General features: G+C 38.9%; 1 protein-coding gene across 4 annotated transcripts in view; it reads left to right on the top strand.

Moving 5' to 3' along the window:
- Positions 1-14,029, top strand: part of TMEM241 (transmembrane protein 241) — a 110,297-nt gene that overhangs the window by 9,377 nt on the left and 86,891 nt on the right. For all 4 annotated transcript variants that reach the window (XR_001599392.2, XM_016164596.2, XM_016164491.2 and 1 more), the window contains exon 4: positions 12,554-12,635. Coding sequence is in view for 3 of the 4 variants with exons in the window: in XM_016164596.2 (XP_016020082.1) it covers positions 12,554-12,635 (82 nt within the window). In the remaining variant the exon portion in view is untranslated. The remainder of the gene's footprint in view (positions 1-12,553; positions 12,636-14,029) is intronic.

Here is a 14,029-nt window from a genome sequence, read left to right as displayed (position 1 = left end):
AAGTAGTGTTTTTCTGGTTAGTAATGCCACTAATATAATATAATATAATATGAAAATTAATTGAGATACAATTTATGATACAACATTAATTAGGCTTTGTTTTTCATCATAAGACCAGTATAAATGCATTTTTTTAAAAAAAACTTTAAACATTTTTTTGGTAATTTTTAAATTTTGAAATTATTTCTGACACTTAGGAATTCATACACACTTCCATACTCTTTGCCCAGATTCCCCAATTATGTTATCCCGCTTCTTCTGTAATTTTTTTATTTATGCCGATATATATATATATATATATGCACTTTTTTTCTGAACTATTTGAGAGTAAGGCGCCTCTTTACTTCTAAATTCTTTAGCATGTATTTCCTAAGAGCAGGGATACTTCTTTTATATGACTAGAGTACAGTTATCAAAATCAGGAAATTGCCACTGATACAATGCTATTATGTCATCTACAGACCAAATTCATATTTTGCAAATTTTCTCAATAATATTCTTTATAACTCTTTTCCCTGTCCCACACCCCCAAATCCTGATCCAGGGTCCAATTTATATCACACATTACGTTAATTGTTATGATTATATTGAGACAGCTTTTCAAATATATTTAAAAGAAACCTCAAAGACCATGACATTTTTCAGCCAAAATTATAATCCTGCCTGACGTAGATAAATCCTCATGATTCTTTGAGACTCTCATGTCTCATGCCTCACCTGAAATGATGCACAAAATGAAAAGAAAATGAAATCAAGGTTTATATGAATAAGGTAAACATCTCTATTGAATGATCAGGCCAAGTCATTTACCTTGTGGTCCAAGTTATCTGCCCAGCTTCTCTTCAGATTAACTGTTTAATGGCTAAGTTACCCCTTTGCTTGGCTCTCTGGAGAAGCTTTGAAAATATGTCCAGTATAAATATTAGAAAATTTGGCTTCTTCTGAAGATATGAAACTAGAGGAGAAGAAACTAGTATTAAGAGGCTTTATGGAGGAAAGGCCCCGGGAACATAAGGTGTGGATTAATTTTCCTGACCCGATTACATCATAGTCCATCATAGTCCATATGCTGAAAGAACATTTCGCTCAAGATGCTCAACTAATCCAAAGGAGTAGTTCATTAGTCATGATTTTCCATTTCCATGGTATACTGTCCTCAACTTGGTCAAATAAAGATACATTTCAGATTTTATACGTCATGTTAAGCATAAGTGTTACTTTATGCTCCGTTGTTATGCTAGATGATAATTCAGTGAGAACTGGGTATCCATTTAAACAAATATGGGCCCTGACTTCACAAGGCCCATGGTAGTTCTAATATTTTGTTACATAATGAAGCATTCTGACTCCAAATGTTTGAATTTATTCCTCCACAGAAGTAAGAGATTGGACTGGAATGAGGGACTTGTGATTTTGGACTGGGGTTCTGCAGTCCAAAATCTGATGGGTTTTCCACTCTTGCAACGTTCCTGACCATAATTATCTTATAATTTTTGATGCAAATTATTTACTTATTAAAAGCAGTCTTTTAAAAATTACCTTAGTCATGTTTCCTTAAAAACAATGCCATTATTCATGCTTAAAATTATTTGTATATAATAAAAACAGCATGAAATGTACCATTTATTAACAATTTTTAAGTGTACAATTCAGTAGCATTTAGGACAGTCGTACTGTTGCATGATCATTATTACTGTCCATTTTCAGAACTTTTTCATCATCCCAAACAGAAATTCTGTACCCATTAAACAATAACTCCCCATTCTCCCTTTCCTTTAGCTTTTGGTAAACCACGATTCTACTTTCTATATCTATGATTTTGCCTATTCCTGTTACCCCATTTAAGTAGAATCATATAATACTTGTCTTTTTGTGACTGGCTTTTTTCACTTAGCATATTGTCTTCAAGTTTTATTTACTGTAGCATGTGTTAGAATTTCATTCCATTTTAAGGCTGAATATATTCCATTTTATATGTATACCATATTACATAGCACATTTTGTTTATCCATTCATCTGTTGATGGAATTCTTTATACATTTGTTGTGTTTTTTTTGGGTGGAGAGAGGAATGACTAATAGAACTGGGCAAAGTCAAAGATTCTCTCCTTGGCAGAAGTGGGCCTCTGACAGTAGAAGTTTGAGACCTACTATACACTTTTGTCCTTTGAACTCACATGATGCCAGGTGCTATCATCTCAGAAGATCCGTGACCATATCCCTTTCAGGTTCCTTGCAAAACTACTTAGACACCTTTTCACCTCTATCTCCCGGACTTCCTTAGGTGGTTTCTTAGCCACACATATGGTGTCAGCTCAGTTAAGCTTCCTGGCCAAGATCCCAGTGTCTTAGTTATGAGTGGATCTTGTGGTTAATACCTGTGACACATCTTGGGATTTCCAGTTGCCACATGGACCTTGGCAAATGGGAGTTGCCAAATGACTAATGGCAAGGACCCAGCACTTGTGTTCTTTTGTGTATGGCCGAGCTGGGTTTGTGTTTGTCGTGCTACTGTTTCCTACTGGGCTTGGCTGTTTAGGGAAACAAAGCCCAGCTTTGTGGTGTGACCATGAACTTGCACAGAGATAGCAGATGTTGAGTTCTACTAAAAATGAAAACAACAGCATGAAATTGGTTTGGAGTCCCCGAGGTCATCGTGGAGAGAGGATTACAATGGTGGGGTTGAAGGATGGGTCCCAAATTGGTACTTGATAACATATGCCACAGAGACTTCACCAAGATTGTCCTTATAGCCTGGAGTAGAGCAGAATACCAGATTCCCTCTCAAACAAGTTACAAAACCTGGCACCATATTTCTTATGTTGCAAAGAGGCTACATCTGCTGTGTCAGTCTCTGACTACATCATGTATTGACTCCACCGAGTGACCTGGTGGAATAATTCTCCTCCCAGGATGTTTTCCTGGCAACTAGTTATTCTCACCAACTGTTGGATGATGCCCGTGAAGGGTTCTGTCTTGGGAGAAACAGCACCGATTTCCAGCTACAAGCTTGTCATTACATGGCAGCTACTGCTGTTGCCAAGCCATTGCAGAATGTCGATGTGATTTTTCTGGCAGATGTTCGAGGCCTTTGCCGAAGGCTTTTTTTTTTTTTTTTTTTTAAATCTAAAATGTGATTCTAAAAGAACATGTGACCTGTTTCATCTGGTAACACAGCGATAACGCAGTGCCCTTTACAAGATTCTTGAACCATTGCTGAGGACAGACTCCGGTGTGATTTTACTGGAGACTTAACACATCCTCCAGTTGCTGTATTATGAGGCTACATGTTTAAATAAAAAACACTTTGAAAATAATTTGGAACCTGCTTGCTACTTTTCGTTCATGACACTTGAGAGAAAGTTTTTAGCTTTCAAGTTTTCAAGTATGAGAAGTTCTAAGTTCTATGCCACAATACCTTTGTGACTAGAGATTTCCAACAGATGAAGGCAAAGCCCCCAACTCTTAATTTTTCATTCAGAGTCTTTGTGGAGAACCATATTTTAAAAACCTCTGAATTAACCCAGCCCCATTCCTAAAGAAATGAAAAATGAGCCAATTAATTAGGATCCAGATTGTACCTGTTTTTATAAATTGGTTATTTAATTTTTTTATGTTTCATCAAAGCTACTGGTGGTTGAAATTTCCCAGGTATGTTTTAATGTGTTCATGTTCGAAGTGACTTGTAGGTTTATAAAAAGTTGTCTTTGCTCACAGAGGAAAGTTAGCACTCAAATTGATATGTTTTTGATATTTTTCCCTGTTGTTTTGTCTCCAGAGGAATGCTGTAAATATATATATAGAGATTACCATGGGGGGAAAGTAAAACCAGCTTCTAAAACTTCCTCAGGAAATGTGCTGAGAGCCACTGAAGGGATATAATACTAAATAAAATCTAGTCGATTTTGGTGTATTATTATGGTAGTTCCCAGGAGAAGAGTCCATGAGGCCAGAGATGATAAAAGGAAGAGATTTTTTCCCCCCTAGCTTTATTAAGATATAATTGACAAATAAAATTTTAACATATTTAAAGTGTACATTGTGGTGATTCGATATATGTATACATTGTGAAAGATTCCCACCAACCAATTAATTAACATATTCATCACCTCACATATTTACCTTTTTTTAAAATGAGGACATTTGAGTTGTACTCTCGTATCAAATTTCAGTGATATAACACGATATAATCAACTGTAGTTACCATAGACTCTCAGACCTTATTCATCTTATAGCTGAAAGTTTGTACCCTTTTACCAATGTCTCCCCAGCAACCAATTTCTACTTTGTTTCTAAGAGTTTAACTTTTTTTTTTTTCTTTAAGATTCCACATATAAGTGATGCCATGAAGTATTTGTCTTTTTCAGGACAGGAATTTTAACCTTTGATATGTGTAGGTCATGTCTATACTACCCAGTGGATAGGAATCTATTGAACTTGTGCTTTATTATAACCACACCTCATGTCCTTGTCACTCTGTGTCCAAACAGCCTGTTTCTGGCTTCTTTGCAAGGCTAAGCCAACACTATGCAATGTAAAACTCCTTAGACCTGAGATCACAGGTATTATATTTTGTGTATTAGCTTGGATTTTCTGTCACTGTGGATTGTATACTAGTGAAGTGCTTGTCCTGGAATTTCTTCCTCATATTTATTAGAAATGAGATCTGGATGTCTTCAGCCCTGCCTCATTTATTATTTGGGGACCTGGGAAACCTATATTTCCTTTTTCTTGTTTTGTCTTAGGTTCTTAGTACTAGTATCTCTTCTATTCTGTGCTGTCCCTGCAGTCTTATCTCCTAAGGCTCAGCAGCACATCCATCCCTGGTCCTCCCAGGGGAGGGGTTAGGTGCTTGGGTGGGGGTCACAGGGGGTGGTGACAGTGGAGGCTGCAAGTGGCAGCCTGAAGACTGCAGCAGAGTCAAGGCTGGAATTAGAGGGAAGGAGAGCAGTGGTCTTTCAAACAAGAAGGTGTTGGGACTTCGGAACTGGTTTCTTCGAAGCTCTTGTTGGCTTTCAGGGGTTGTCAGAACCTTACTGAAGGTGAGTAGATTTCTATTTCATCATGAACTGGGGCCATTACATGTTGAGAATCTCGGGCCAGTGAATGAAATGGGAAATGGGAGGAAATGACAGTTCTGAGCGCTTAGAACCAGTTATGAAAGTGCCTGAAAATGAAATGGAACTTTATAGAACTCAGTGTTAGTAATAGGGTCCTTTGTATCTAGCTTGGGGGCACTGTCTCACGTATGAAGCCTTGGGCATCCCAGCTCAAAAGTTTCAGAAGTGTGACCCAAGCTGCCTTATTGTAAACCAGGAGTCACCAAATAAGAGCTAGAGAGGAAGTGCTTTAGGCTTTGTGGGCCATACCGTCTGTCACAACTACTCAACTCTGTCCTTGTAGCACTAAAGCAGTCACAGTACATAAACAGACAGGTGTGGCTGTGTGCAAATAAAATGCTGCTTTCAAAACTAGACAGCAGGCAGGATTTGGCCCATGGCTGTGGTTTGCTGACTCCAACTCTTAAGTTAAGCTCTGTGACAAACAGTATTATCACAGGGTTCTTGGGTTCCAGTAATAGTAGGGCTGAACTTTGTCGAGGGAGTGTGACCCTCTGTGAGTCAGGAGACAAGTAAAGAGAGAAGGAGCAAGGTCTAAGAAAAGTAGGGAGGAAGAGGAAAAGGGAATAAGCCTCTTTGAGGACCATGTTCAGCAGTAATGGACCCCCCCGAAAAAAAAAAAAATCTAGGCATCTTCTGTAAGTTGTGAGTTAATATACGTGGAAGTCCTTGTAAACTGTAAAGCAAATGTAGACTTGACAATTATAAGATATTACTGTTTAGGCAACACCAATAACCAACAAATGAACCCCGGTATCTTTCTTCGTCTTGTTATTTTCATGTTTGGAAATTGGTTTTAGGTCCACTGGGTGTCAGTGTAACACAGAGTTTTCAAGAATTCAGCTCAAGGAGTCCTTTAGGCACCCGTGAACAGATAAACTTCTGAGTGTTTTCACAGAGCACTCAATAATGCATGCTCTATCTGAAAAACAAATGATTTAATTTAATTAGCCTTCACCTCAATAACAACAGTGTTATAATTCTTACCAACAGACTATTGTTAGCTTCTTGTAAAATGCTTTAACTACATCAGGGTTCTTAGGGACAGTAGAGTATGCACAAACAAAAAACAAGTCTACAACTCAAACAGGATGCAGTACTTGTGCTTATAAGTCATGTGAGATATAAACCATAAAACATGTAAGAAAAATTATGTATCACCACAATTTTTAAACCAGACCCCATGGCAATAGTTCTTCAACAGGGATTGCAGTCTGCAATTGTACCGTCTGTAATCTTTCTCCCTAGAGGTTGCTGTGAGATTCCTACACACACACACACACACACACACACACACACACACACACACACACACACTAACTGGCATGGTAGTTGCCCAGAGATCATGCACCACAGAGATTTAAGATTCTGCCAGGACCACCTCAGGATTTAATTCCACCTTGCCTCCTTTGTTGGCATGTAGGACAATGAAAGAATAAACAAGCATGGAGGCCCAGATGGTGCCTCCTTATGAATGAAAGGTGGAGAAAGAAAGAGTGCGTTAATAAATCGTATGTGCCTCGTTTGTTCCTAATATGCAGGCCACTGGCTATCGTAGAATCATAATGTTATAGCTATAGAGGAGGGTATCTTAGTTCAAGCTGCTGTAACAAAAATACCATGGATCAGATTATGTGGCTTAAACAACAGAAATTTATTTCTCACAATCCTGGAGGCTGTTAAGTTCAAAATTAGTGTGCTAACATGGTTGGGGTCTGGTGAGGGCCTCTTCTTGATTTACAGATGGCTGCTTTCTTGCTGTATCCTCACATGACAGAGAGAGGTGGGAGGAGGAAAGGAGGAGAAGGGGGAGAGAGAGAGGAATGAAGGGAGGGAGGAAGAGAGAGATAGAAAGAGAGAAAGAGAGAAAGAGAGAGACAGAGAGAGAGAGAAACCAGAGAGAGCTGACTTCCTTTCTCTCTCTGGTCTCTTCTTCTAAGGGCACTAATTCCATCATGAGGGCTCCATCCTCATGTCCTGATTTCCTCCTAAACACCTCCACCTCCAAATACCATCATACTGGGAGTTAGGGTTCAACATATGAATTATGGTGGAACATAAACATGGAGTCTATGGCAGAGGGTGGATTAGTATAACCTCTTTGGAAGGTGATTTTATAACCAGTTACAAACTTTGATGCATGTATGTTTGAACAGCAGTTCCACTTCAGGGAATTTATTTTGAATATTGCTAAAATATCATGAATATGAGAAGAGAATATATTCAAGAATACCCATTATAGCATTAAAATAGTAGAAAATTGGGTTAACTTAAATATCCAGTAGTAGCCTAATATTTAATGATTAATAAAGGAGGATGGGGTTTTTTGTTTGTTTGTTTGTCCCCTCTTTAATTCCCCTCCCCCACTTCCACCCCTGACCTATGGATATTGCCATGTCTCCTTAAGAACTGGAACTCTGAAGGTGAGGCGTCTCCTCTCACGTGCTCGTGACTTGCACCCGGGGCCTGGCACACTGGGGGCCTGGCGAACCTGGGGTATGGTCTGTGGCTCCACCTGGAGCATGGGGATGGTTTCTTGACATGGAAAGGTGTTGAGTTAAGCAGATTATAAAACAATATATACAATAGGATCCCATTTTTGTTCAAGTGCTCATGTATGTGCCCGTGACACTGGAAGGAGACAGCAAGGTGTTGACAGTGATTATCTTAGGGTAGTAGAAATGTAATTTTAATGTTTTTCTTGATTATCTCTAATTTCAAGATTTTCTAGTGTGGAGAGGTACTACATTTTTAGGAGAAAAAGAGATCAATTATTATAGAAAAACAAAATAGCCTATATTCCAAGTTTCTAAGTTTATGTATATTGAAAAAAAACAAATTCGTTTGATTTTTCAATGCAGTTAGTTGTTTGTTGTCATAGTTATAGGTTATAACATGAGTGTTGTAAAAGTTTATTGAACTTGAAATTGTTTAAATTCCCCATTAGGGCCATTCCAAAGAGGCAGATGGAAGGATGTAGGCATTTTTTGCTTTTACACCTGCCCTTAAGAACTGAGTAGCTATAAGCACCAACAATTCTATTCAGAGTAAAGTCTCTGAAGAGTTCAAGAAAAACAGAGGAAGAAATGTGAATTGGGGTCACAACTGGAGTTTCTTGATATATTTTGTTGTTGTTTTCCCCTCATATCAGTCTGGAGAGGGATAGGAAAACATTTTTTTTTTTTTTAAGTTAGGAAAGTAATACGTGGTAATTCATTTAACAGATATTTGAGTGCCTACTGTATATACCAGGCATTGTTCTAGGTACACAGTGAATGAAACAGACAAAAATCTTTGCCCTCAACTAGCTTACATTCTAATTGAAGTAGATAAACAAGAAACAAATGAAAATGGAAGTGTATGATGTGTCAGGTGGTGATAAGTGTAGAGAAAAAATAAAGCTAGGTAAGGGAATAGGCGTGTGTGTGTGTTTGTACCAGTGGGTTATTTTATATTGGGTGAGTAAGAAAGACTCACAGATAAGATGACATTTGAGCAGAGATCTGAAGATGTGAGAAAGTGGGCCATACAGGTGTCCGAAGGAAGAGGGTTCCAGGCAGAGTACTATTCCACTTGTAAATGAAAACATCTGGGGTACTTTTAAATACCTCAAAGAGTATGCATATTTTTAAGGTTTTCTATAAGTGTAGCCATGGAGTACACATATACCCTCCAGAAAGATACCAATTTATATCTCAGGGCCAAATATGAAGGAATTGATTTCATGACCCTTATATTAGAAACTAACTTTAAAAATATCTAGTTTATTGGGCAAAACCTGGTATAGTGTTGTCTTAATTTAAAATTCTTTTATTATTAAGGAGGTTGAATAACTTTATATGTTTATTGGCCATTTGTATTTCGTGTGCATGTATGTGAGAGAGAGAGAGAGGGAGAGAGGGAAGAGAGGAGAGGAGATGAGAGCGGAGGGGAAAATTACCTGTTTTTGTCCACTAACTTTTTTTTCTTTGCCAGTAATCAAATTTTTTCTTACTGACTTGTAAGCATTCATTATACATTAAGGATATTAAACTCCAGCCTGTTTTCTATATTGCCACTATTTTTTCCTGGCTCGTCAATTATCTCTCAATTTTCTTTATGGTGTCTTTTGGCTATTTTGTTTAGGTAGATCTAGCAATCTTCCTTAATGGCTCTGTCCTTGGGATTATGTGTAGAAAAGCTAGAGGAGAACCTTTATTGAGTGTTTTGTTATTTTTAATGTGCCATGCACTGCCCCAAGTACTGCATATTCGCTCTCTTAGCTAATCTCAGTTGCTGTCTGAGCATTATTATCCCCATTTTATAAATGAAGAAAACTGAGTTCTTATTGCAAACTAGCTTTAGATTTGGGATATGAATCAATTAGCTTTAGAGTTGGGATATAAGTCTTCTATATGAAGGTTTGCCTGACCATGACCACAGAGACACGTTCCTTCCACTGCATACAACCTTCTGCTCTCTACTTATGCATCTTTCCTGCCCCTACCCCTAGATGACCTCTAGATGACCCCATCCTTAGGTCACCTGATCTAGAAGAAAGGGCACAGCCCACAGAAATGTGTGAAGTCTGTCCATCCCTTAGGGCGACTGGTTAAAGTTAGTCAGTTAATTGCTGGAATGTTCCTTGGGAGCAAAGAGAGCTAATTTTAATATCCAATGCTTTGAGTTACTATGTGAATGTTGTAAGATTATACTCTCTAATGTCCTAGACCAGGTATGATTTTTATCCCTGTTGCTATATCACTATAGGAAATAATCCTCAATTGTAGCTCCTCAGAGCTAGCCAGGATTTTAAAATGATAGTGCCATTTCTTCCTGAAGAAATGATTTAAAAATTATATACCAAGAGATGGCAAAAGCACAAAGAAGCATGGCCACCCTTGTAGCTTGTGTCTTCACCTTGTCCCCACGCTACCTGGGAAACTATGGAAAACTCAGTCGTTATGGGTTTTATTGGCCCCAGGTATAAATATACATTAATTTGCTTATTTTTTAAGTAAGGCTTTCCCTTTATATATTACTTGTTAACTAGTATCCCCTCCAATATTTTCTTGCATAAATGACACTTAACATACAACCTATGATATTCAGTAAAATGAGAACTTCGATACTTTGAAACAATATGAATGCAGAATCCTCCTCTATTTTTAATTATTTTTTCTCTTCCCCTCATCCTTTCACACTAGTCTTGCCCACACCTGTTTTGGCAGCATTTGCTCCAGTGATTCACGTTTATTCTTCTTAATAGCAGCTATAGTTTTATGTTGGTGTGTGGTGGAGGAAGGCAGCTGTCTCACTGATAAGTGACTGGGGACAGGGCCAAGAAAGAGCTTTGCAGCCAACCACTTCTGCAGGTGTCCAAAGTTCCACCATTAGGCTGTCAGCTTGAAGATGGACCCTGAGTAAGATAATAGTGAAAAACACAAGCACGAGTGGCCCTGTGCCTGGGTCATAGTCCCATATTTGCAGCCAAATGCTCACGTAGCTGCCTTGTAGCATCTCCCAGAAGTCTTTTTTGTCTAACTAGACCTGTGTATATTTTTTCTAATTAAAATTATGTCTTCGTATTTTAGGGTAGAAGGGTGAAAATACAAGATGTTCCTAGCTATATTTTCTTTTCCTCACATCCATGGCTACTCAGTGACCCTAATGCATCTTGGAGTAAATGATTCAGCAGGAGTTTTGTTTGAGAGGGGATGGAGCACAAATATTGGGGCCTCACTGACCTTACATTCCAAAGTCCTGGGCCTGCTGCAGCTAGGCCAGCTGCCATTTCACTCAGTGCACCCCTTCCTTCCTTGTCAGTGCTCCTTCGGTCTGTGCTCCCGGCTTTCTTCCGGTGCACAGCAGGCCATGGGCCTGGATCCTGTCTCCTGTGACCTTTAATGTCGGATAGGAAAGCCTTTTCTTAGAGGAGTAGCAATTGGCTGATGTTATGCTTGACCCATTAAGATGGAGGATGGCATCTCCTTTTCTCTGTTCACCTTTTGGTTGGAAGTGCAGACATTATTGTAGCAGGAGTAGTAATAACAGAGACCACTCCTCAGATTATTAGCTGCTTAGTCTGCTACCCAAGCAAAACCATGTGTTTATAGCTTATCTATTTATATGTCAATGTCTCCTATTGGATTATGAGGTCCTTGAGGGTAAAGTATGAAAGAGTGGTTAAAAACTGGGGCTTTGGAGTCAGACAGACCTGAATTCAAATTCTGGCTTTGCCATTATCAGCTCTTCTGCTCATAGGTGATTTACTTAAACTCTTTGTGCCTTAGTTTCCTCATATGTACAATGTAATACTTTCCTCATAAGATTATTGTGGAGATTTTAAAAAGATACAGTGTAGAAAACATTTAACATAGTGCCTGTTTTGTAGCAAGTGCTCAACAAATGTCAGCTGTGATGTTGTTATTAATTCTGGTGCTGTCACCACCTTCCAAGTTGCTATAAGTATTTGGTGAATGAATATATACAGGAAGTAGGGACTTACTAGAGACTGGAAACATTTTAATGCCATGTTCCCTGGGAAGTTGTACAAGAGCAGGTCTGATTATGGATGGAGTGCCTGCCCATGCTAATAAAATTAACAAAGATCATTTCTTGAGCAGGCACGGTCCCAGGAGAGCAGTTCATTGAGTTTAGTTGGGATTATTATGTTATATCCTGCTGGAATGGTTTCATTTATTTATATCTATTATTAGAATAACTCTGGGAACTTGAATTAGTAGACCAAATTCATTTGTAACTGATGGGGGAAGCAAGTTGTAACCCCAGTAAAAACTGGGATTTTATTTTTCTCAAGGAGAGCAAGATTTTAAACTGTAATAACAAAGCAGTTCTTGGTGAGGCCACAATCGAATCAAATCCTTAAAGATTCCTGGAACTGGCCTTCCAGGTTAATGGTTGAAGAAGTCAGCACATGGCCACCCAGCTCAAGTTCTAGCACTCTTTTATTTTTAAATTCTTTGACACTGTGGGGTTTGTTGTTGTTGTTGTTGTGATTCCATGGAGCTCTTTGATATATTGCCTAGGTAAATAGCTTTTTAAATTTTTTAATAATTCGGCATGGGTTCAAAACTTCTGGCTACTTAAATCCAAAGAATAATGTTCACCATCCCCTGAAAAATTAGATTTGTTCTTTCTCCAAACCTGCAGGAAGGTTTCTATCTCCAGCTCGTCTATGCCCTATTGTGTCTATGCCCTATTGTGGGATCAAATAACACTAGGCAGCTGACAGAGTGGCAGGCTGTAGGCAACATTGCTTTGTCAGCCTCCCATCACTCTCCGTGGATATAGACCACATCACACTTGAGACAATCAGGGATGTTTAGATAACCACTGTCACTGTATTTGATGTATCTGAAGGGTAATACCTTCTAGCTAGGTCTTTTGGACATAAAGTGACGGAAGTATTATGACTTCTTTTCCTCTTTGTAGATCTGATGTTTTGACATGGCTTCCTGCATCGGTGCTGTTTGTGGGTATGATCTATGCTGGTTCCAGAGCTTTGTCCAAATTGGTAAGTATTAGAGGTTTTGGGCGGGCAGCTCCTTTCTCTTCTACCCCTTTGCCTTTTAATTTATTGTGCCATTAGCTTTAACTATGGCATAGCTAAATTAGAGAACAAGCCTTGGACTAGAGACCAACATGGGGCCTTTTACCATCCCCCTTCCCCACTGAACTGAAGATAAACAGATAACATAGGAGGGCCAACTTGTTTTATAAGATGTAGAGGCACAGGTGGAGACGCAGAAAGAAAGAGTAGTGACATTTGTGGAGCCTGCCACAGACAGGGCCAGCCTGCTCTGCCTCAATGCAGGCTGTCCTCAGGAGCAGGGAGAGGGGGCTTAAGATGCTTCTTGCTTCTGGGGAACCATAACCCTGTCCATTGGTGATGTGGCCTGGGGCATGCTGAGCTCCGTCATGGGTGTACATGCCTGACACGGAGTTGACACCTAGTAACACGGGGATGCTGGTGAAACAAGTGTTCATTCTGGCCTCCTACCCCATCCCCCCAGGACTGAGCTCCTTAAAGATGGGAGATGTGAAGAAGAAACTTCTTCTAGTTACATTATATGGAACTCCAAAAACTGAATTATTTTGCCATGAAATGAGAATCTATTAAAGTCACCATTGACCAGAGACTCAGAACATGGCTTAAAAATTAGCAGCAGTAGTAATTCCTCTTCCTGTTTTGTGCTCTGACTACTGTTTTTATCAGAAAATGATTGCATTCCTTTTTGGGGGGGGAAATGCAAAATTTGCAAACCACTTTGGTCTTTTAATGCAAAGTTAATTGTTATGTTGGTCCCTTGGATCTCAGATATGAAAATAGTAAAAACAAACAAGCAAGGTATGCCTAACTGGATCACAATATTATTGTTAGGACATCTCCAAAGTTGCAAAATAGCTACTAAGAATTAATAGCAATAATTTCTAAATTAAATCATCATTTTTCTTTCATGATTTATAAGCTTAAGTAGATGGGATGATGTGTGTAGTGGGGGAGAAGCGTCCTGGGTGGGCCTTAGAAATGACCCATGGTGCACGTTGGTGCTCAGCCCAGACCGCAAGGCCTGTGCTGGCTTTCCGCTGCCTCTTTTATTTATTTATTTTTTTAATAATAGATGTTTAATAAAAACTTTTGTTGATTTGTTTGTTATATGAAAATACAAAAATGGCCACATATTTAGAAATCTGCAGAATTACAAAAGTAATGTCATTTTACAAGGGTCATGCATAACTTCAGACTCTTTGGTTCTACATATTAGAAAGCTCACAAACTTGTCTAAGTAAGAGAGAAATTCACTGGTTCATATAACTGAAAAGTCAGAGGGTAGCTACCAGCTTCAAGCAAGGCTTGATCCAGAGGTTCCAATGACATACTCAGAATTCAGTGTCTGTCTCTCTGTT

The sequence above is a fragment of the Rousettus aegyptiacus genome, unplaced genomic scaffold (genome assembly GCF_014176215.1).
Source record: "Rousettus aegyptiacus isolate mRouAeg1 unplaced genomic scaffold, mRouAeg1.p scaffold_m13_p_12, whole genome shotgun sequence".
NCBI lineage: Eukaryota > Metazoa > Chordata > Mammalia > Chiroptera > Pteropodidae > Rousettus > Rousettus aegyptiacus.
This window is presented reverse-complemented; position numbering and strand designations above follow the sequence as displayed.